The sequence below is a fragment of the Aricia agestis genome, chromosome 13 (assembly GCF_905147365.1).
Source record: "Aricia agestis chromosome 13, ilAriAges1.1, whole genome shotgun sequence".
Classification (NCBI taxonomy): domain Eukaryota; kingdom Metazoa; phylum Arthropoda; class Insecta; order Lepidoptera; family Lycaenidae; genus Aricia; species Aricia agestis.
This window is the reverse complement of record NC_056418.1, coordinates 13,136,120-13,161,554: the sequence shown is the minus strand read 5'-3', so window position 1 is coordinate 13,161,554 and position 25,435 is coordinate 13,136,120. Positions and strand designations below refer to the sequence as shown.

Below are 25,435 nucleotides of genomic sequence, written 5' to 3'. Positions count from 1 at the left end.
ACATTATGCGAACTTTGTACAAACTGCTAAACTGAATGAAACTATCTGCGACATTGACTGATCGGACCAACTTTGCTAATTTTCGATAGTTTGGTAATTCTAGAAATTTCTTGGAAACACAGTTTTTAAAGCTCTATATTATGCTTTTAAAATAGAAGTATTCCATAACTTATGCACATTATATTATTATTGTATACAGCATGACTGGTGACAGTGGTGAGACATGTACACACCTAGCTTATGAAAAATCTGATTTGCCCCCCACCCCCCTGGCCCAGAACCTGGGCACAGATTACTAAATAGTTAACCTGGGTGATTTGCCCCCCCCTGGCACCAGAACCTGGGTAATTTGCCCCCCCCCCCCCCCCCTGGCCCAGAACCTGGGTACGCCCATGGCGAGCGCTTTCAGCGTCATAATATGATTTTAAAGTTCATCTTCATTATTGTAATACATAGTATCGCTTGAGAAGTCTACGGCCACCCGCGGCCGCTCGTGGCCGCTCGTCAAGCGATACTATGTATTACAATAATGAAGATAAAGTTTAAAATCATATTATTACGCTGAAAGTGCTCGCCTCGCCGCTGCCATTCCGGTGTGAATCGGCCCTAAGTATTGATCATGTCTCACCAGTCACCAGTCATGCTGTATTATCAACTAGATAACGTCCGCAAATCCGTTACGCGAAACTTCATTTATCGCGCAACGGATTTCGTTACAACGGAACGGGTTAAAAAGTACCCTATGTCCTCTCCCGCGACTCTATAAAGTATCTTACTCTAGACTCTCTTACGTGGGAGAGCCATGCTTCGGCACGGATGGGCCGGCTCAACCGGATAAATACCACGTTCTCACAGAAAACCGGCGTGAAACAGCGCTTGCGCTGTTTCACGCCGAGTGAGTGAGTTTACCGGAGGCCCAATCCCCTACCCTATTCCCTTTCCTACCCTCCCCTATTCCCTTCCCTTCCCTACCATCCCCTATTACCCTATTCCCTCTTAAAAGGCCGGCAACGCACATGCAGCTCTTCTGATGCTGCGAGTGTCCATGGGCGACGGAAGTTGCTTTCCATCAGGTGACCCGTTTGCTCGTTTGCCCCCTTATTTCATAAAAAAAAAAAAAAAAACTCTATAAAGTATAACTAAGACATTTTATATTCCTCCCTGCAAAACGAATCTTGGGTTACAATCTCCGATGACTAAAATATTTGCTCAATATCATAAAATAAATAGTATTATTGATCTCGATGTGTACCATGATAAATATTTTGACTTTACGAAAAAATGAAGAGACTCATTTGTTTAAGTTTATATTATTTTATTTAAATATAAAATTTTGATGAATAATAATTACATAATATTATTGTTATTAATGCTATGTACACCGTAGTTGTCGTATGCATTAGATATAATACAAATTGTTATTTTAGTTTTAAGTACAAAATGTATGCGATGTGGTTGTACTTTATCAATAAATAAATCAATAAATAAATAAATAAATCTTCATTCCAAATTTCAGGAAAATCGGTTCGGGGGTTTGGGCGGTAGAGGTAACAGACAGTCGGACACACTTTCGCATTTATAATAATACAAGCTATTTGACCGAGCTTTGCTCGGTATTCGATAAAACACGAATAAAATGACATTTTCTAGAAAAGAATCCTAGTTAGATCGATTTATCGCCCCCTAAACACCCTATATACCTACTAAATTTTATGAAAATCGTTGGAGCCGATTCCGAGATTCCAATTATAATAATAAGATTAGTATGGATCACATTTCTTAGTAAACTTAACTCAAGTTAATAATTTAAGTTAAAAGACCAACTGATTAGGACACATTTTGTATAAAGTAACAAGAAATGAGTAATAGAATTTAATAAGTAGTTAAGGTATAAGTAGCTTTAAATAAACCATTAATAATTATTATCATCTCACAATTTTTATGTACTCAGCATTTTCTTAGCTTATTTTGACAAATTTACCCTTTAGGTACACTTCAAAATACATTTAAAGAATATGAAAGAAAAAAAAAAGAAAAACATACAAGTATCAAAATTTGTTTTGAGCATTTTCCTTTGCAAAAATATTCAAACAATTTTTCCCCTGCACCTAACCGTGTCATCAGGGAACGTCAATTACATCCGACAACAAAATAGCTTCGATTAAAATCGAAATCGTTTGATTTAAAACGATTTTAAAACGCAAAACAACGCCAAAAGCTCGAAACGATTAATTCCGATTGTCAAACAATTCGTATTTCGTATTGGACGGTTAACGTGTGGAAAAATTTGTCATTTCCCTGAAAATGATTTAAATCGGTTGAGGATTTAAAATTCGTATTCAATTTTCCGTTGCCCATTAAGACTGGGAATCTAAAGGTTTTTTTATTCCCGAAAAAAAATTAATCAGAATTCTCGAAAACGTTGACGAAACTTAGTTTTGCCTCCATAGTAGTAAAGGCCGTCCCCTGAGCAAACGACCTTGGCCATACATTTGCCGCGTTGCCGAGATCGCACCAAAACCTTTTTACTGATCTTAGTTCAATATTGACCTAAATAAATTAAAACGGGAATATGTAGTTTATGATATTGTCGATCTATTGGCGTGTGTTTCAATTTTAAAAAGTAATTTGTAAATCCTATGGAGATGCTGAATGTATGCTTGAATTTTAATAAATAGGTTTTACTTTTGAAGCTCATATCATGAGTATAATAAACAAAAATAGAAAATTTAAGACGGGGAAAGGAATGTTGATATACTGAAGGTTTTATTTTTTTATTAAGTATAAGTTTGTAGCTTTCAAATTATGAGTTTATAAGGCTTTAAATACGGTAAACGGAATCTCCGTAGGGAAGGCCCTTAATATTATGCTCAGTTTCTTTGGTTTTTTTAAAGGGGTTTCTTCTACACTGCGTTAATAATTAATGTTTTGACATGAGTAAATCGCCAAAAGCGCCAATGAATAAGTAAACAATATTTTCAAAAAACCCTACAATTTATTATCATACTTAAACTAATTAAGCGTCCGCCCGAGCGCGTGGTTAAGCGACTACACCGCGAGATCACAAGCAATTATTGTACTCGTATGTAAATGACAGCGCGACCACGCCAAAATTATTTTACTTAAATAAATCATGACATACTATTGCTAGTGATCCCGCGGTCTAGCGGCCAAACCGCTCGCTCGCGCGGACGCATCGATCATTATCCAACTTTAGTAATATTGAAAGTCACAAAACATTAAAAAACGTGCAAACGGCACTTACTTCATACTTGAAGTGTTTTGGAAGTCATCCAAAAACTCTTAATAGCTTTCTTTGTGATCTAGGTGCTTTGTCACGAAGAAAGCGAACCTTCAGTTTTAGATTTAAGAAACAGCCATTTAGAAGAAAAGTGAAAATGTCTATTAATTTTAGTTTTAAAACTTTTATTTTCCTTACAAATATTTTTAATTTATATTTTTACTTGATGTCCCGGTGAACTTCGTATCACTTTTCTTCTAATATACAGCTTCCCGTTCTCGAGTTTTAGCGATACTAAAATATCATTTTTATTTATATAAGTACCTAGATTCATTTGCAATTTCTAATTTCATAAGTATCCAGGACATAATGTCTGATATTTATCTTAACTTACAGAGACGAAGCTAACTATGTGTCCGCCCCTAGACGTGTTACTCAGACTTCGATCTACCCCCAATACGACAATAATATCCAACATGACCTTACCATTTGGTTAGTAGCATTCATGTTTGGAAAGTGCATTACCATCGCCATCGAATTCATTGATAAGTTGCGTATTGATTGCGGTTGGAGTTTATACTTTCAGATTACTAGTTTGAGCGATAAGTTGAAAATGGCGAAATATAGAGATAAGGGTCTTAAAAATACGTGCGATCGCTCATTAGATTCGGGAAGACGTCTAGAAAAATGTATCGGAAGCGTGCATGGGCGTACCGACGGGGGGGCAGGGGGGGGGGGGGGGGGGCAGCTGCCCCCCCTGGATCATGTTGACGTCCCTACTAAGTATATTATCTAGTACTTTCATCTATAAAAATAACGAATTTTTGCCATTTGTTTGCAATACAACTAAAAATTATTATTTTTTTATTCTTTATAAACACCTAGCTTATAAAAAATCTGATTTGCCCCCCCCCTGGCCCAGAATCTGCGTAATTTGCCCCCCCCCCTGGCCCAGAACCTGGGTACGCCCATGGAAGCGTGTATTAGCACACAAATTAATTATTATAAATAATAGAGATAGAATTCCGGGAGTCGGGAGTTTTTATGGGAATTTGAGAATCTTTTTTTTTTAATTTCTTAAATGTTAATGTTTCGGAGTTTTTAAAAAAAACGTAATACTTTTTTTTGCAGCCTCATTTGCTTATAAAGGGGTATGAAGATTTTTGTATGGAGCCTGGCCGACCTATTTTCCGCCATTGTGTTTTTCCGCGTTCACGAATACTTTTTTCAAAAATGGATAGCTAACATCAAATTCAAGCAAAAAATAATCTTGGACAAAACCACGTAAGGTGTCACATTTCGAAGATAATATGAGCTGCCAAAGTTTTACCAATTGAAGATATTGCAACTTTGGCAGCTCAAATCTTCGAAATGTGGCACTTTACGCGGTTTTGTTCAAGATAATTTTTTGCTTGTATTGATGTTAGCTATCTATTTTTGAAAAAAATATTCGTGAACGCGGAAAAACACAATAGCTGTACGGTAGGTCGGCCAAAATCTTCGTACCCCTTTGCAATTTTTTGTGTGCTGCACGCTTCCGATACATTTTTTCTAGACGTTATTCCGGACCTAATGAGCTATCGCACGTATTTTTAAGACCCTTATCTCTATATTTCGCCATTCTCAACTTATCGCTCAGACATACGTAAGGGTGTAACAAAACAACGTGATAATACTTTAGGGTTTGTATGGGTACCTACCCGTGTAGAGTTTACTGTGAAAGTAGCAGAGCTGAAAGAGTAACTTTTTTTTACTTTTGTATGGGCAAATTCATGACGCCTATACAAATTACAAAAATAAATTGCTTTTTCTTCAGCGCTGTGATTCGCTACGATAGTGAACTTTATCATCATCATAATATTAATACGCGAACGAAAAACTTTGTAACCCTTTTTACGAAAAATGGGGAAACGTAGGTGCATGAAATTTTGCACAGTTATAGTTTATATGGTGAAGGAGTGCATCGAGCTAATATTATTTTGAAATTATGCTTTTAAGTTTTATCATACATTTTTTTAACAAATAAAACATTACACACACTACAACACACACACTAGGAAAAATGACAGATTTTTGAGTGACAAGCCTATACATACGAATTATACTCTTTTATTTATGGTTGAAGTCTGTTGACAACAGTTGACAAATTGAAAACGGATTATAGTTTTTTTTATTGAATCTTAGATACTATTAGACAATACTTACACGGACAGTCTGAGATCAGCTGAGTCCCAGAGACGAGAGTTGAAAAAAATATGTACCTATGATAAAGTCAATATTTTTTTACAAATTAAACGTAGTAATCCTAATGTCGTTGAAATCGACCATCGGGCGATCTCTAGTATTATTTAAAGGACAATATTATACAAATCCTAAAGTATTATCAGTTTGGTTTGTTAAACCATGCATTAACGTTAAGAGCTCATCTGACTCTAAAAATCAAACATCGTCCTTCTCTCTTCACACTCACGCCCGTCTTTCATATGCCAGGTGAAAAAGGACGGCGTGGAATCATCGCCGAGTTAGATTTACTTGAATAAAAGACGAACTATAATGATTATGAAAAAAGTGTTTTGAGCAAATTTAGGTTTTATCAATACCTTTGTAGATATTAAAAAATATTTAAGAAAAGACAGCAAACTTCGAAGATCCAAGCAAAAATGTGTCTAAAACAAGGTTTTTTGTAAAAAATAAACTATCGAGCATTTTTTGAGTAATCGTGTTTTCGTCTTGAGCATTTAATCTTTATGAACTGAAGTTACTTGTGTCAAAAAATCAGTTTTCTAGACCTTACAGATTTTCAGATCTAGGTTAATGTATGTAGTCAAGTTAGGGTCATATGGGCTCTTAAATACGTCCATTATTTCGTTACCTTTATTTGCTATAGTTGTAAGAGAAACAGCTACATTTTTTGTAATTTTTATATTTTGCGGTCTGAAAAATTGCTACTTTCTTATTTGAATCGGGTATTCAGATTCAGATTTATTTGCTATTGGATTAGAATCATAATTATAATAATATCTTTGAAAGTCATATTTAATTATTCCCATTTCCAATCAAGCCTTTACGAGTATAACGCTCCATCAACTTTTACTTCTATGTCATCAGCATCTTCAGGTATCTCTTTGAGCTTTATCTATTTCAGTACCAGGCTCTTTAGCCAAGACCTTTTCTTTATCGCTTCTTTATAGAATCGCCGATCAAAATGTATGGAATTGACATAAGCGTTCGTTAAAATGACTTTGACGTTCGACTCGTCTAATGTCAATTCGATACATCCTATAAAGAAGCCTTGGCTGCAGGCTCTGCTGTTTCTAATTCTTCTTTTTCTTCAGATGGTAGCGGTGTGGTGGTGAGGGCAGAGGAGGCCCTCATAGTGTCGTTCGTGCTGCTGCTGTGGGTCGCCGCCATCGTCCTCTTCTTCAACCGCTGGGGCAAGATCAGGTGTGTCTATAAGCTGTACGTAGATTTTTGCTTACATTTATTGCTGTCGGGCAGACCTAATACTATGCATGTTTCGTTTCGCATGCGATTTTTGCATTGGTTAATGATAGATGTACTATACCCGTATCGGAATGTTAATGATCATGGTGCGACGCAAGAACGCATGAGAGCTCTGAGAAATGGGAAGCGTAGAAGCTTTGCAAATGTCCCTCACTCCCTTTTGATATTATGTTCTTTCAATTTTTTGCTGCTTGCGCGCGAAGAATATGCTTTATATTATGTTTATTTAGAATTATAACCTAATAATAAAGTTTATATTAATCTACCTATTTATAAGTCCATATTACTAATATTATAAAATATGTAAAGTATTAAATATAATTTCCGTTGTCTGGTACCCGTAACAAAAGTCCTTCAGGTACTTACCAAGAGGCCAGACTGACGTGGTGTGAAGCGTCCATAGAAAAAAAAGTGTGTCTGTCTGTCTTTCTGTCTGTTTGTTACCTCTTCACGCTCAAACCGCTGAACCGATTTTGCTGTTTGGTATGGAAATACTGTGAGCCCCGAGAAAGGATATTTAAAGATACTTTTTATCCCGGAAAAATGTATGGTTCCGTGCCAAAAACTAATTTTGGCGCAACAGAGTTGCAGGCGTCAGAGCTAGTGTTTTATATTCCGTGATTAATATATAAAATATTTTAGTTTAATTGTAATTGTGATATTGATAACCTCTTCTATCATTCCCACTCTGTTTCGAATATATCTGTCGTTTGCTTTTTATAGTTAATTTTCATACAATATGATTTTTGTATCTCTTCGATAAATTTTTAGTCTCTTTTGAATGTTTATAAGGAAGTGCGAAGTGGGTTATGCAAATGACACGGTATAATGATCTAAAGTGGGACCGGTGACCTGCGGTTGGCGAGTCGCCAGCGTTATGTGTGTCAATCATTTCAATCATAGAGATAGGAAGAGTCGACAGAAATGTCTTCGTTGTCCACCATAATATTATATTGCTTTAAAAAAATCTAAATTGGTTCCAGTGAGACTCAAACAATCGTACAAGAATGTTGCGTCCACAGACGTGAAATGACGTTGTTGGAGCAGGACGCGGCATTCTCGTCCGATTGTATTGTTGGAGTGTCAAAACGGTTTCGTACTTCGTAGTAGTCCTACAGGTTTCATTTTTGACATCTGATTTATTGCTATCAGTATGGCGAATGCATTTTAGCTTGGGACCAGAGCCTGTAGCCAAGACATTTTCTTTATCGCTTCTTGATAGAATCGCTGATCAAAATTTATGGAGTCGACATTAGACGAGTCGAACGTCAACATCATAATATTAACGAACGCTTATGTAAATTTTATACATATTTTATTGATCGACGATTCTACATTATAAAGAAGCGATATAGAAAAGGTCTTGTCTAAGGGGCCTGGAGTGCCAAAATTATTAAACTAATGAAGAGAATAATTGCTCTCATGAGATGAAATTTTCATTATAGAATTATATCACATCCAGAATTTGATTAAAGCTTAAAAGCTTTTGTGATGCGTCTATACATTCATTAATTTGGTGGACAAAATCCGGTAGGTAATACTAAATTAATAGCCTACGTACAATAATATAATCATCTTAGTTAATATTATTGAATTAATCAATCTGGCCCTAGAATATACTCACTCTAAGATCAAAATCTTATACTCGTATTAATTTATTTTATGGTAAAGATGATAAAATAATATGCGCGCCAAATAAGATTCAAGGATTTATAAACTTGTATTTTATCCATACTATCTAATATTATTAATGCGAAACTGCGTCTGTCTGTCTGTATATTTCGTCTTTGCGCCCAAACCGCTGAACTGATATTGCTGTTTCATATGAAAATATTTTGAGTCCCAGATATAGTATAAGTACTTTATATTCCAGAAAATTGTACGGTTCCCGCGCAATAAACTAATTTGACGTAACGTTTATACGTGGGAGAGCCATGCTTCGGCACGAATGGGCCGGCTCGACCGGAGAAATACCACGTTCTCACAGAAAACCGGCGTGAAACAGCGCTTACGCTGTGTTTCGCCGAGTGAGTGAGTTTACCGGAGGCCCAATCCCCTACCCTATTCCCTTCCCTACCCTCCCCTATTCCCTTCCCTTCCCATCTCTACCCTCCCCTATTACCCTATTCCCTCTTAAAAGGCCGGCAACGCACCTGCAGCTCTTCTGATGCTGCGAGTGTCCATGGGCGACGGAAGTTGCTTTCCATCAGGTGACCCGTTTGCTCGCTTGCCCCCTTATTTCATAAAAAAAAACGGAGTTGCGGGCGTCATTTAGTGAAACTAATAATATTTTCTGCATGGTAGATGCTACATATGAGCACAGTGAACGTAATAATATTATGACAGTTCCGATTCCGATCAACGCGGCAAGCGACTGCTACCCAAAAAAATCAAATAAAATGCCACTTTATGATCTACGCTATAGGTTTCATTTTGCCCTACGACACTACAAAGCAGTGAGGCATGGGTGGAGCAGACCAATTTCGGTGGAAAATAATCCCTATAGGCTAGGTCATAAGGTTATATTAAAAATTTATATTAAAATTTTTGTCACATTAAGATCTTTGTATCAAAGTGTTTCCTAAAGCGTATACTTTGTTCTAGAATGCTTGAGCCTTATCAGCCGAAGTTCCAGCAGCAGCACCGGCAGAGCTGTGCCATCACTGACAACGCTGTGTCTGTAGCGTCCCATGTGAGTGTACAAGACATTTTCGATCTTATCCGATGGCTATAAGGTTTAATTCATCCAAATATCCATGGTATTACAACTGTTGCAAGAGACTTTATGTATGCTAACAAAGTCTTGACAAATTCAAGGCAGCACTTGACATTTAGGCTGGCCGCAACGCACGTTTTCCGTATTCGATTTCCGAATTGGTTTTCCGTATTCGGAATTCCATAAGCCCAGCGCAACATGTTTGAACAAACCGCTCATCATGTTCTCTGGGAGTGCAGTCTCTGGCAAGACGACAGAACTATAATCCTAAAGAACCTTTTCTGTACATGGAGTCCCATACTACGGTGATGTCGTAGACAGCGCTAGGAAGTAGGAACTTCTGTGCCTTCAAGCGTTTTTGCCACAATATTATAATAATAATAGCTCCCACACCGGTTTCGGTGACGGTGGCCGGTTTCATTGAAACCAGGCCAGCTACGCAGGAGTAATTTTTATAGTGCCCAAGTGTGTGCGCAGTACACAAGAGCACTCTCTATTCCTTTACTCTCATAACCCAGTGGGACGGAAGACCGACACGACTGGCGAGAGATCAGGCGCAGGACCGACTTTTTACATGCCCATCCGACGCATGGATCATCTTACTTGTCAGACAATCAGGTGATCAGCCTGCATTGTCCTAACCAAACTTGGAAATAACATGTTTCCAACGCGGGAATCGAACCCACGACCTCCGAGTCAAGAGCCGCGCTCTATACCACTAGACCACGGAGGCGTTATTATTGGCAACAGTCTAACACAATAAATTAATTTAGCTCTAGCGTAGTAGTCACTTTTATTATAAACGTTTATTCCCGTGGTGCTTCCCCTTCAGTTCTTTGACTTTCGGTCACTGCAACTTTCTGGTGTCTCCCGCTTTATATCGGGAGCGTATCTGGAATTCTTCCTGCGGCTCCTTTTTTCTTCTGATTAATTTCGTTGCGGGTCCCAAGACAGCTTTAGCATGTCCCTCGGGCTCCCTGAGATCATATCAAAGGGTTTTCGTGGTTAGATACCGCTGTCGATCCTGGTGACCCAGGCGATACAGTAGTGGGAATTGTGTGGTGGGCCAAAACCCGTTTAAAAAAAAGCCCAGCGCATCGTTCATAAATATTTTTTTCACGCGCCAACGCGCCGGCTTGCACTTGAAACGTACTTGCAGAATTCGTTCCGTACGAAGAAAAACTAACTTGTGCGGGAGTAACTGTATGTTCTACTGATTCCATGCATTCGGATTTATGACTACGGAAAACGAATTCCGTAATCGCATACGGAAAACGTACGTATGCGGCCGGCATAAAGGTTACTTAGTTATTTTCTACATATTTCATTCATTAGGATTTCCGAATACGGAAAACAAATTCTGAAATCGCACATTTTTTTTTTCGAAAGGGTCTAAGCTACTGGTCTGGTTAAGACCATGGTAGTTTAATCGTGGCTATAACTAGTCTGTTGCTAGTTGGTTTGGAAATAAACAATGAGGGGGGCCTGGCCCCCTCCCCTAAAGTCACACGTGTGACATTCTAGTCGGGCAATATTGAAAAGAGTTACGAAAATAAGCTATTTTTATCTGACGTAGGGACACGGGTCCCCCCTGCTCTTAAGGGGTCCGACCCCTTACTCACTCTCAGACGAGTGAGGCTGCTCGCGCGCGGTAGCACAAACTAGCTGCGTACGAGTTATCGCGGTAGATGAGCTCAAGTTATTAATGTTATTGCTTAAAAGAGGACCGTCCCTCTCCCCTTCCGAGTCCGGTTGGGGTGACATACGCGTGTATGTTCTAAAAAGTAATTGGTAGAGCTCTCTACGACAATGTCGCGGTCGCGGTCATGATTTAGATTCTGAAATCGCACAAGGAAAACGTATACGTATACGGCCAGCCCTAATGATTACTTTGCTTTAATTTTGTGAATATTTTTACAGACATGTATAGAGTGTACGCCATAATTTTCATAAAAGTAATTAGTAATGTAAAACCACTGTGTGCGTAAGACATTAATTTTTCTTGTTTGTTACGCAGCATCGTGCATCTCTTTCCCGCGGCTGCGTCTCGTACGACTGCGGCGTCTCTTTCCCCGCCTACCAGCCGTGTGGGTACCTATCTCATCGACCGCGGCAGGTAACATCCCTATCTCTTTCACTCATCGAACTTAGGAACGAAACCAGTAATAATATTTTAAAAACATAAAACCGAATCCAAAATTATACGCAATAATAATTAAGAATTAAAATTCCCTATCTCAAAAACTACCGAACTTTTGATTGAACCTGCAGTGAGTGATCCCTAAGTTAAACAATACCTGGTATACTTGGTATTGTTTAACTTGTTTTTACATACAACAAAAAAAGAATCACCCAAATCGGACCTTCAGTTCCGAAGATATGCGAACACAAACATATAAAACCAGACACTTTTGAAATTTGTCACATTCGTTCAGACGCTAATATATAGATTAACATAAACGAATAGCCTGGGCAGCTCTGGAATTTACATACATACGGGTCGAATTGCTAAGCTCCTTTTTTTGAAGTCGGTTGAAAATAATGGTTGTTCCAGAACTCCGTGTTCGTAGGCAGCATGGCGCTGATACCAGAGAGCCCACCCAGGAGGTCTCGGTCTGCTGCTGATCTACCAGCTCTGAGCACTCCATCAGAGCACGGCCCGCATACCTCCCGCTCCTCCAGGGCTGCGAGCCTTCACAGCGCTGTGGCCCTGGGCGTCTGCCCCTCCCCCCGACAGTCCAGAGCCGCAAGTCTACATTCATCCGTGGACACTCCCCCCACCTCAGTCCAGGTCCACGTGAGGGGATCCATGACGAACGTCAACAGACCGAAGAGCCCGAGGCGTTTGACTATCACCAATGTATAGCGATTAAAGCCTTAGAGACTTGAAGGACCAATTTTATTTTAATATGTAGAGGCGATGAGAAAAGTATTGCCAATTCGGTCATTGACGCCGCAAAAGAGATGACACTACTTTAGCGTGTGAGAAATTGAGACGGACGATAGAGGTCAATGCTCGAATTGTATTTTGTCGTCGCCTGTAGACGTTTTGATGTGAATTCTCATTTCCAATATCAATTAGTATTGTTGTACTTAATGTAGCTAAACTTGTTGAAACTAAATTCGTCCATTACCTACTCTTTCAAATCAGTAGAAAATCTTTTTTCCTTTCCATCCAATATTTCTTCTTTCTTCTGCCTTTGCTATACCAAGATAATATATTTTCTTCTATAAATTCTGAAAACAATATTTTATTATACCCAGATTTGGATGCAACAATGACAAAAGTATTGAAATATCGATACGAAATAAAGGGCCTGTTTCACCACTTTCTGATAAAGTGCCGAATAGGCTATTTACAACTTTTTTGACAGATTCTCCATACTTGATCTGTCAAGTTAATTGGTGGATAGCCTATTCGTCACTTATCAGGAAGTGGTGAAACAGGCCCTAAGAATTTTTTCAATTAAATGCATGTCCTAGAATAGATGCACAAAACAGTACCCCATAACCATTATTACTTAAAAACTATTCATTCTATTATGTTAACAAAGATATTTACCTACTATGCAAGGTCTGATATCTTTGTCTGTCATGTGAGTGTGACTTTTCCAATGTGTCAGACAAAGTCAAGTAAACTTAGGACCTGTTCTACCACTTTCTGATAAAGTACCTGATAGGCTATCTATAACTTTTTTGACAGATTCTCCATACTCTATCTGTCAAGTCAAGTAGTGGATAGCCTATCAGTTATCCACCACTTAACTTATCAGGAAGCTAAGTAGTGAAACAGGCCCTTAAATTTATTGCTACTGGTAACTCAAAGTTAAGAGCATTAATTCAGGTAAGTGTGATACTAGTAACTAAATGCTCATTGGCTCATTTAAAAAAAAGTCCTAATCATTTTTGGAACTGTATTGTGCATCTTAATATTTTAAACTTCGTAGATATTTTAAAATATTTTAGCCCTGTCGAATTCGTCCTATCGTATATATCTGTAGACCTTTTAATATTTTAGCCTTAAAAATTCAAACCTTCAAGGGAGCATATTCCCTCTTAAAAGACAACGCACCTGCAGCCCTTCTGATGTTGCGAGTGTCCATGGGCGACGGTAGTTGCTTTCCATCAGCGTTGCGTTTGCTCATTTGCCCGATGATTTAAAAAAAAAAACAATTTTAACCTCTCCTGCATTAAAATTGCACATGAAAATCAAACTTACGTAGTCCCAATTTTATTTTCAATCAAAATAATTTCTAAGGCTAAAATGTTTATTAGAAATCTTAGCTTCTTAGCCTATTCTTCTCTCTTCATCTTGTTACAGATAAAAGATACTTGAAATACTGGTAGACTTTTCTCTTTGAATATTGACTTTAAGTGCGTTTTTAGTACCATGCGGATTTGCCTACGCACACCATGGTTTGTTTTAACGTTTGAAATGAAATGAAATGAATGAAATTAAATGATATTTTTTTGGATAAAATATCCAGGTTGCTAAAGATGTTACATATCTATACTTAAATAATGTTTGGATATCCATACTTAAATAATGTCAAGTTCTTTGCGAATAGCGTGATCAAATTGTTTTACAAATTATTTCTTGAACACACATGCCAATGTTAACACAAAAGTTTAAAAAAAAGTTACTCTTTCAGTGCTGCTACTTTGACAATGAACTTTATAATATACAGGGGATTCATACACATCCTAAAGTATTATTCCTTTTTTTTATTAAATAAGGGGGCAAACGGGTCACCTAATGGAAAGCAACTTCCGTCGCCCATGGACACTCGCAGCATCAGAAGAGCTGCAGGTGCGTTGCCGGCCTTTTAAGAGGGAATAGGATAATAAGGGAGGGTAGAAATGGGAAGGGAAGGGAATAGGGGAGGATAGGGAAGGGAATTGGGCCTCCGGTAAACACACTCACTCGGCGAAACACAGCGCAAGCGCTGTTTCACGCCGGTTTTCTGTGACAACGTGGTATTTCTCCGGTCGAGCCGGCCCATTCGTGCCGAAGCATGGCTCTCCCACGTAAACTTTATTTTGTTACACCCTGTATGAAATCCGTGGACTCTAAAATCGCACTTAAAGCCTATTAATTAGTACAATTTACTACTTATTATTAAGGTCAGATAATCTTCTGGCATACTATTAAACTAAGGTTCACTCGGCGTAACTGGGCGGTAGCGGTCATTGTCTCCCTGTCAAAAACTTGTCATTTTCTATACAAAGCCGCGATTGACAACATCTGACACCTTATTGTCAATCGCGGTTTATATAGAAAATGACAAGTTTTTGACAGGGAGTCAATGACCGCTACCGCCCAGTTACGCCGAGTGAACCTTAATAATGCCAAATATGACATTATAATGATAATATCCTGCCACTACATATTGAATGTAACTATCTTGTTTGTAAGTTAGTTAAGTTTAAAGTTTAGTAATAACCACCTTTCCTACTACTAAAAATATTTGATGCTTTCCATTGTCTGGAACATAGTAAACGTCACATGACAAACAAAATCAGCGAAACTTGGATATTTTTGTTAGTAAAAGTGACATTCCGATCTTTGCTGTATTCACTTTAATTAGTGATAAGTGCAAGTGATTAGTGCAGGCGATTAGTAATCAGGAAAAAGTATGTGTGGACAGCGACTGATTAGTGCAAGTTCTATATTTTCTCCTAATCACTAATCACCTGCATTCACACTAATCAATATGAACACATGCTCTAAGCGACCGCGAACGACAAGAATTCAAATAAAATGCCACTTTATTTCTACCGCCGTTCATGCCGCCGCTGCTTTGTAATAGCAAAGAGGAAAATGAAACCTATAGCCTAGGTCATAAGGTGGCATTTTATTTGAATTTTTTAGGTCGCCGCGGTCGCTTGTCGCGTTGATCGCAGAGAGCGAAGCACATAATTAATATATTCGTTATGTTGAAAATTAAGAGGTACCAAGGAATTTTTAAAGCCACGCGCATTAAGCCACGAGAACCGGTTAATTCATTGAAAAAGGTAGCCTATATCTTATATAATCCTATTGTATTGAATGAAGACGTAAGTGGAAGAAGTGGATACCTTACATTTTATAACATACGAAAAATTAATAATTATAGGGGATAAATTATTAAAAATGTATATAATTTGAACAAACTTTTTAAGTTACCTACAACATCATCTAGCTACTTAAATAAGGTTATATCCACAATTTTTTATTTAAGAACATTTTCTAAGTCCTAAAGCTTCCTTTTATGCACAAAAGTGTCAATTCTCAAATTGTTAGTTACCCACTTCAATCACTTACGTCTTCGAATATCAACATAATAATATATCAATTAGCTCAAAATATATATTTGTAAGTAATTATATTATCGTAATCGTAAATATATTTTAGGAGATGATGTACACGACATGTAAATAGAGTTCTCAAATGAATCGTGCCTAAAAGCATTTTATCGGGTACAGTCGCGAATAAAATTGTCTCGAAAGTCGAAATTATACTTTGTTTTGTGAATTAAATAGCATTAAGGTCTCTTGTCGTTGTTTATTATTTCTGCCCTATGATATTGAAGAAAAAAAAATATATCCAAAATCATTTAGTTGCTTTCAAGTCCTATAAAAAAGTAACATCAAAAATTGCTTCATCAAACGTGCTCCCAATTTTAACTCGTTTACATAAATTAATTAAGTCCAAATTTCATTTTTTATTATCTAGCATTAAAGTCTCTCCAAGATGCCGAAATGTGAAAAATAAAGGAACGAGGAAGAATAATTAATTTTAATTTTAACATTATGTATTAAATTGGGAAATTTTTGCGTAGAATTAATTTCTTCGGTTCAAAACGTTAAATTCGCATAACATAATGCGATAAAAACACAATATAAAATAATAATATTCCCTGAAACGAAATGTTTTTGACGTGAAATTCTGACTTGAATATAATCCTTTGTACCTAATTAAAGCTTTGTCGAGAGCAAGTCATGTTATAATATCATATTTCCAGAGTGTAATTTTGAATTGTATAGTCAGTTATTTTGCATTTGTGCTGTTATTTAGAAATGTTTTATGTGTGTTGGATTCTATTAGTTAAATATTTAACTAGAAAATTAGTAGACATATTGTGTAAAATTTACTTGGTAAAAAAGTGTATTTTGGTTAAAACAAAGAATTAGCATTAAATACGCATATCTATGAATAATGTTAATACTAGATTATTTTCATAGTATAAGTTTATTCTGTAAAATCTATTTTTCAATAAAATATTTTAAAACTCTTAACGTATTTTGTGCTCGATTGTCCAACATGGCGGAGTTGTGAGAGTTTTGCATCTGCCTGTACCTGAAGATTTATGATATAAGTTATTAATCTTACTTTGTGTGTTCTGCTGACGTCCATAGGGACAGTTTACTCTAGCGATCTCATCAATTTTAAACTTCGAATCTTTTCTTTCTGAGTTTTCGAAGTCGGATGAGCACCTTACCTATATTCAACGACTCATTTTTAGGGTTCCGTACCCAAAGGGTAAAAACGGGACCCTATTACTGAGACTTCGATGTCTGTCCGTCTGTCCGTCTGTCCTTCTGTCCTTCTGTCCTTCTGTCCTTCTGTCCTTCTGTCCTTCTGTCCTTCTGTCCTTCTGTCCTTCTGTCCTTCTGTCCTTCTGTCCTTCTGTCCTTCTGTCCTTCTGTCCGTCTGCCCGTCTGTCCGTCTGTCCATCTGTCCATCTGTCTCCAGGCTGGAACTCAAGAACGGTAATAGCTAGAGAGTTGAAATTTTTACAGATTATGTATTTCTGTTGCCGATATAATAACACATACTAAAAACAAAATAAATTAAATATTTAAGGGGGGCTCCCATACAACAAACGTGATTTTTTTTAACCTTTTTTTGCTCGGTATCAATGCTGACAAAAGATTGGCACCTGAAATGTTTAGAAAATACCCAGCTGTATTTAAACTTTGATAATTAATAATAAAATTGAAATAAAATAAATAATTAAAGGGGGGCTCCCATACAAAAATCACATTTTTTTACTATTTTTGCTCTATAATGGTACGGAACCCTTCGTGCGCGAGTCTAACTCGCACTTGGCCACTTGTTTTACTTTCTACCAACTGCACTATCTCTTTCATTCAAATGATATTTCACACGAACATGCTGAACACCAGGGCCCCCGCTACCATTTGTGCAATGTGTGCAATGCACACGGGCGCCATCCTCTAGGGGCGCTAAATTGCCATCTTTAGGGGCGCCAACACTAAGGTCCCAAAAAATTGGCCTAAAGGGGCGCCAAAATCCTTTTTTTGCACACAGGCGCCAGTAGCCCTTACGGCGGCCCTGCTGAACACAATATAAATATTAATTGAGCGTCGAGTCTGCTTTAATAGCAGTAGAAACCATTTATTATTAGACAAGAACTGTTAGTTCTATACCATTACTAAACATTATACTAAATTAAAGCCATTTTAACGTCATTTACATCGATCGGCTGGCAAAACGTTACTCGTAGGAAACGTGCAGGAACTACAGGTTCTACACAATAATTTTGAAAAAAAGGTGTATTTTTAGGTTTTTAAACTACCATGTTATTCTTGTTAACAGCAACCACTATGAAGGGATTAATAACTTATTAGGAAACTTTAAAAACGAGAACTTTGGCAAGAGAATTTTGGCAAAGAGAACTTTGGAGTATTAATATGATTTCTGATATCTTCTTGCATATCTTCTTCACGAGGCCCGAGGTCGGCTATCCTGGAACTTAATTTAAAATGAATATTTTGGCGTCTGCGGACCGCTGATGGTACAGGGACCGCTGGTTGGGAACCAGTGCCCTAAGGGATAAACTTAATAGAAAACTATTTTCATCTCATGCCGATCACACAATAGCGAGAGCGAACAATTCGCCGTCTATTGTCATTTTATTACGGCGATATTCGAGTGGACTCGAACGTAATTTGTGATAATACATTACATTTCCAGCCCTTTCCGGGAAATTTTCGGCGAAAACCATATGGGTTTGTGACACTATCGTTATTATAGAGCTAGGGCTGCCCTAAAAATAGTGCTCTTCGACAGAAAATTCATTAAGTACCTACTATAGATGACGCCCTTGAACGCCTCCGTGGTCTTGTTGTTAGAGCGTCGCTCTCGACTCCGGAGGTCGTGGGTTCGAATCCCGCGTTGGAAACATGTTATTTCCAAGTTTGGTTAGGACAATGCAGGCTGATCACCTGATTGTCTGACAAGTGAGATGATCCATGCGTCGGATGGGCATGTAAAAAGTCGGTCCTGCGCCTGATCTCTCGCCGGTCGTGTCGGTCTTCCGTCCCACTGGGTTATGAGAGTAAAGGAATAGAGAGTGCTCTTGTGTACTGCGCACACACTTGGGCACTATAAAATTACTCCTGCGTACCTGGTCTGGTTTCAATGAAACCGGCCACCGTCACCGAAACCGGTGTGGGGAGTATTATTATTATTAGATGACGCCCGCATTTCATTTTAAATTCCTAAAATAATACTATATTATAAAATAAAAAATAAAAAATTACAATTCAATCAATACTCCTAAAATAAATTATACTTAATAAATAATGAACCACTAATTTTATACATAGCATGTCAATTTAAAATACTAAAATTAAATATAACAAATACAACAAATTAGAAATTAATCTCATTCCATATGTCATTTTACCATCCTTAAAATAATAATAATAAAAGATAATATATCACAGGTAAGTTTACGACTCTAAGAATTCTTTTACACTGTAATAACACTTATTCATTAGCATTTTTTTCAGTTCTCTTACAGATCTATTGTATGTTAAACCTTTTAAATGTGCCGGCACCTTATTGTAAATTTTAACACACATGGAGTGGCTATTTTTAAGGAAAATAGTTGTTTTGGGTTTTCTGTCTATAATTAATCTGTGTTGATTACGAAAATATTTCGTGGGGTATTTATCTATCAATTGTGTAAAAGAATTCTTATTTTTGATGACAAATTTAAATACCTCTAGAATGTATATGCACGGTAAAGGCAGAATGTTAAATTTTTTAAACACTGGCTTACAAGATTCATACGGCGGTTTTTTAGCTATTGCTCTAAGGCATTTCTTTTGAGCTATAAATGCCTTGTCTATATGTGAGGAATTTCCCCAAATAATAAGTCCATAGCTAAGAACAGTTGACACATAGCCGTGATAAGCCATTAACGCTGCATGTTCGTTCATTGTTCTCGTAAGACTACTTAGAACAAACACAAATCTATTAATTTTGTTACATACTCTATCTATGTGAGCCTGCCAATTACAATATCTGTCTATCTGAATCCCCAAGAATAAGTTATCATGAACCTCCGTAATTTGTTGATTTTCGTAAGATAGTCTTAGTGGTTTTTTATTGTAATTTATGAATTGTATGTATTTCGTTTTACTTATATTTATTTGTAAATTATTTAACACGTTCAGACCGGGGTGTACCACCGGTGGAGCACGGAGTACTCGCTGACAGGGCGGGGTGTACCACCGGTGGCCACATCACACCTGACTTTTAATGTACTAAGAAATTCGTGCCGCCTTGAAAGAGAGTATTGTAATGACCGTTCCCGCCCTGTAACATCGACAAAGTTTCATAGTGTAGCTCAGGAGATGGATATCATTTCGGGAAGTCAAAAAAAAACAGGATTGAAAAATTGTACCTATTTATTAGGAACAAAATATGACAAAATCACGATAAATGGTACGAAATGCAAATTATTTCTGCTGGATCACATTGAAAAAACGTTTACGCGCAAATCATAAAAGTATATTGTGCAGTAAACAGTTATTTTTCCGGGACAAAATGTATCCTATGTTATTTTTGGGACTCAAAGTATCTTTTAAATAACAAATTTCAGCAAAATGGGTCCAGCCGTTTACGCGTGATGTCGTGACCACGCGAAATATAACGTTCCGCACAGCTTCGCCCGCGTATTAGATATTTCACAGACAAATTAGTCCACAAAAAATAGCCTATGATCCTTCACGTGGTCTACTTCTTATCTGTGCCAAATAACAGAAAAAATTCTCCAGTAGTTCATGAGAATAATTTGCCCTGTTTTTTTTTCACATTTTCCTCTATTTCTTCGCTGATTTTAGTCTGAGCGTGATAAAATATAGCCTATAGCCTTTCTCGATAAATGGACTATCTAACAATGAAAGAATTTTTCATATCGGACCAGTAGTTCCTGAGATTAGCGCATTCAATTAAGCCCTTTCAAATAATTTCCCCAATTTTTTCCACATTTTTCTCTTTTTCTTCGCTCTCATTAGACTTACCGTAATAAAATATAGTTTATAGCCTTTCTCGATAAATGGGCTATCTACCAATGAAAGAATTTTTTTAAAACGGAAGTAGTTCCTGAGATTAGCGGGTTCAAATAAGCCCTTTCAAATAATTTCCTCAATTTTTTCCACATTTTTCTCTATTTCTTCGCTCTCATTAGTCTTAGCGTGATAAAATATAGTCTATAGCCTTTCTCGATAAATGGGCTATCTAACACTGAAAGAATTTTTCAAATTGGACCAGTAGTTCTTGAGATTAGCGCGTTCAGATAAGCCATTTCAAATAATTTCTCCCGTTTTTTCCACACTTTTATCTATTTCTTCTCCTTTATTAGTCTTAGCGCAATAAAATATAGCCTATAGCCTTTATCGATAAATAGGCTATCTAACACTGAAAGAATTTTTTAAATCGGACCAGTAGTTTCTGAGATTAGCGCGTTCAAATAAGCCCTTTTAAACAATTTCCTCCCGTTTTTTCCACACTTTCCTCTATTTATTCAATCCTATTAGTATTAGCGTGATAAAATATAGCCTATAGCCTTCCTCGATAAATGGGCTATCTAACACTGAAAGAATTTTTCAAATCGGACCAGTAGTTCCTGAGATTAGCGCGTTCAAACAAACAAACAAACTCTTCCGCTTTATAATATTAGTATAGATTGATGGTACAGAACGAAAATTATTTTTGATGAATCGTATTGAAACAATCCAAACACATTGGTTTGTTGTCACATGCAGAGCAAAAAGTATTCACGCGTTTTGATTTTTTTCTAGCCATAGCCGCAGATTCGGTTGTTGTAATACGGTCATGACAAGGGCCTGTGTATCTCTTTCGGGTATTTCTAAGCATTCCTTCGGTTTTCGCTTACTTATGTTTTGGCTTCCGTTGAACAATCGGCTCACCTTCCTCTTCGGCGTCATCGGATTGATTATCATTGCTAGACTTGCTAATCATCTCTTTTATAATTTGTTCCCGGAATTCTAAAATAAGTACTTATTTTCTTTCCTTCTCAAAATTTCTGGTGAATAACCTAAGCATTTACTTACATTGTGCCACAAACAATCTCGATGGTACGTTTGCGGTACCACTTTAGGGTTTTTCTAAGGCTGATATAATACTAAGCCATCTGATCTGATACATCCACGCGTGATGAGTGATGAGACAAAACAATAATTGACCTATTATAGGATTATTAGATCGTTAGAAAGAGAGAGAAATGCATAATCGTTGGCCGTGGCCACCGGTTGCGCACCCCGCCCGGCAGGTCTGTTGGTTTATGGGGCGGTGATGTACCACCGGTGGCCATGTGAAGATTTGGCCCGTTTGGATACCACATCAGTTCATGAGGTCCCGGTCTGAACGTGTTAATGTCAGCCAATCAATGATGGTCTTTAGTGTTTTATTAATGTCAGATTCAATTTTCGCTATGTCAATTTTCTTATGTGTAAATAAAATAGAAATGTCATCTGCGAATAATGTCAATTTATAAAGCTTAGTCAAATAGGGAATGTCATTTATATAAAAAAGAAATAACAGTGGACCTAATACTGAGCCTTAAGGCACTCCATAACGATTAAACTTACTTCTAGATTTACATTTATTTAATTCTTTGTATATACTTATATATTCTATTTCAGTATATTGTGTTCTATCGGAGATAAACGATTTTATCCAAGCTAAGGCAGGCCCTCTGATTCCTAGTCGTTCTAGTTTGTTGAGGAGTATTTCATGTGATACAAAGTCGAACGCCTTGGTCATGTCAATAAATATTACAGTAGCATATTCTCGATTATCCATGGCATTTATGATCTGGTTCGTTAGATTGTAACAAGCTTGTAGCGTTGATTTATTTTTTTGAAAACCGAACTGTTCGTTTTTTATGATATCATATTTTTTTATAAAGCTAGTGATCCTTCTATGCATAGCTTTTTCAAATATTTTTGAAAATATAGGAACAAGCGTAATAGGTCTATAATTATTTAGTTGTTTTTTATCACCCTTTTTGTGTAGAGGCTTGATAACTGACAATTTTAATTTATCTGGAAAAGTTCCTTCACAAAATGATTGATTTATTAGATATGTTAGGATTGGGGCCAACACGTGTTTACACTTTTTTATTATTTTTGTGGATATCTCATCATGACCAACAGCATTTGTATTTTTTAGAGAGTCAATTATCTGAAGAGTTTCTTTACATGTACACGGATATAAGAAAATACTTTTATTATTATGATTAGGCATGTCAAATTTTCGGTTATTAATAGAATTAGAATTTATGTCCAGATTTGATGTATCAATAAAATAATTATTAAAAGCATTTGCTATTTCTTGCGGAGTATCTATTATATTCTTGTTAATATTAATTTCTTTAATAAATGTTTTGTCATTGCACTGATTAGAACACTTTTTGATAATGTTCCATGAGGCTTTACATTTATTTTTCGAATTTTCAATATACTTGCTGTGGTAATTTTTTTCGGCGTGCCTAAAACATGTTCTTAGTATTTTTGAATATTTTTTATATCTATTTTTTGCTATTTCAGATTTACTCTTATAATATGTTACTTGTAACTTTCTTTTCGTTTTGCTGCTAATTTTAAGGCCTTTGGTAATCCAATTAGGCACGGTTTTCTTATTAATAGATAGAGAGCAAGCGATAAGGTTGTGCGAAGGTGTCCAATATGAGCGATTTCTGGGATTTTTAATAGCAGTTTTTTTTCAGTAGCGTTGTTGATTGGTTAATTTTTTGACGCTAGCCAATACTAGATGCCCCGATGAACTTCGTATCACTTTTCTCCTAATATAAACCTCCCCTTCCACGAACATTTCAAGACTAAAATCATTCAAATCTACTATTTACATAGATACTAGTTGATAATTTAATACAAAATATCAATTTTGTGATTAGCACTTTAAACACAAAAGTTTACGAATACTTTAACCATTTGTAAAGTACGAAGTGCTTAAACGTAAATACGTATTGTCCTTAAACGGGGTCGTTGGAAATGGCGCCATTTAAAAAACAAAATGTCGGCAATGGAGGCAAATCCCTCGGGGTTTAAAAACCACTAACTTTTAATTAAAAACCCAAACCGAGCCTACACTGACTCAGATATATTACATCAAACTTTAATATCATTTGGGTGTTTCTTTCTCTGGTTGGAAAATAAGGCGTTTTTGTAAACCTTTCTTTTTCTAGAGCACATTTAAACTTTAAATCTGAAAGACTTGAGAGAGAATAAATTTTAGATAATAATCATTGTTTTAAAAGACTGAACATGGAGGTTTTTCATATTTAAGGTTGAAATAAATATTCACATCATTAAGAGTTGAAGACGGCATTAAGAGCCCGTACTATCTTTTCTACTGCTCTCTTCACACTCACGCCCGTCTTTCATATGCCGGGTGAAAAAGGATCGCCAAGTTAGCGGGCAGTCATAGGTATTCTGGTTTTTAAAGGGTTTTTTATATTAAAGTGGTAAAAAGTAATTCCAACATTGTATAGACAACTTTCTCAACAGTACATTGTATTTTTTTTTCATACCGTTAAGACGTCAATACAATCCATAAACAGGTGATATTCTAAACCTTTTACAGCAAAAATCACAAAACTGTCGCGGGTTTGAGTTGGATTATTGAAAGATACTTAAAAAATCTAGCTGCAACATTAGATTATAATTCAAATGATCTTATAAGGCCGGCAATGTTGTGCATTAAAACTTATAGAAATACTGTATTTTAACTGTTAAATCACGTCTGTTAAATGAGCGAAATCGGCAAAATTTCGTATACGGACTCTTAATTTCGCGACGAAGTTAGATGTTACGACGAAAACTGATGCTTTCTAAGGGTAAATTCAGACCGCAACGCGACGAGGCGAGGCGCGGCGCGGCATAAATTTGTATGGATTTGACAGATTTCAATTGCGTGAGACGTCTTGCGAATCTGTCAAATCCATATAAATTTTGAAATGCATCTACGCGTCGCGTTGCGGTCTGAATCAACCCTAACGTTGGCTAATTTTAATCTTGAAAAGGTTTGTATAAGGAAAGTGATACGAAGTGTGCCGGGTCATCTAGTCATCAAACATCGAACGGGATACATTAGCCCTTGTCAACGCAACATCTTTTGGCCAGTCCCTTTTCTGAGATAAGAAAAAAAACAGATTTAGACCTTTTAGGGTCTAAATTCTAATTCTAAAATAATTTTTGTCTGCCACGTGAATTTTTAACGTAAAACACAAAGACAGTAATAGATTAGTCAGTTATTTCTTAATCTTCGTAGAAAAAAACCAGTAAATAGCACACGTCTTCATGTCCTGGAACTAAGCCGGCCCCTAGACGATCAATTGTATTGTGCAATATCACACTTCAATTTTATTGAACAGTTTATTTGACAATTAGATTTAAGGCGCGCGATGTTTAATATCAACCCTAGACGGTCAATAATATTACGCAACACGTGTATATTAGGATAATGTGCAATAAAATTGCTCGTTTAGGGGCCCGCTTGTGATTTTCAATATAATTTTTACCCAAAGTTATGGTAAAGCGAAGTTGGGTCACACCTACTTAGCATTACGACCACGTACCGACCCATCTTGAGGACTGTGTTAATAACATTTTATTACTTACTTATAACACAACAT

At 36.8% G+C, this 25,435-nt stretch overlaps 1 protein-coding gene and 1 long non-coding RNA gene across 3 annotated transcripts in view; one reads left to right on the top strand and one right to left on the bottom strand.

Annotated features, from left to right (window-relative positions):
- Positions 1–12,759, top strand: part of LOC121733204 — a 149,256-nt gene extending 136,497 nt beyond the window's left edge. The window contains exons 5-9 of one of the 2 annotated variants that reach the window (XM_042123380.1): positions 3,638–3,733; positions 6,577–6,685; positions 9,350–9,437; positions 11,479–11,577; positions 12,016–12,759. In XM_042123380.1, the coding sequence (XP_041979314.1) occupies positions 3,638–3,733; positions 6,577–6,685; positions 9,350–9,437; positions 11,479–11,577; positions 12,016–12,327 (704 nt within the window). In that variant the 3' untranslated portion in view covers positions 12,328–12,759. Of the gene's footprint in view, positions 1–3,637; positions 3,734–6,576; positions 6,701–9,349; positions 9,438–11,478; positions 11,578–12,015 lie in introns of both variants that reach the window. The other variant, XM_042123381.1, reaches the window with a different exon arrangement.
- LOC121733205 lies at positions 1,127–24,197 on the bottom strand. The gene is made up of 4 exons (XR_006036525.1): positions 24,125–24,197; positions 19,745–19,753; positions 13,176–13,180; positions 1,127–1,139 (listed from the first exon to the last, which is right to left on the bottom strand). It is a non-coding gene; the product is annotated as an uncharacterized LOC121733205 (long non-coding RNA).
- Between the last annotated feature and the right edge of the window lie 1,238 nt (positions 24,198–25,435).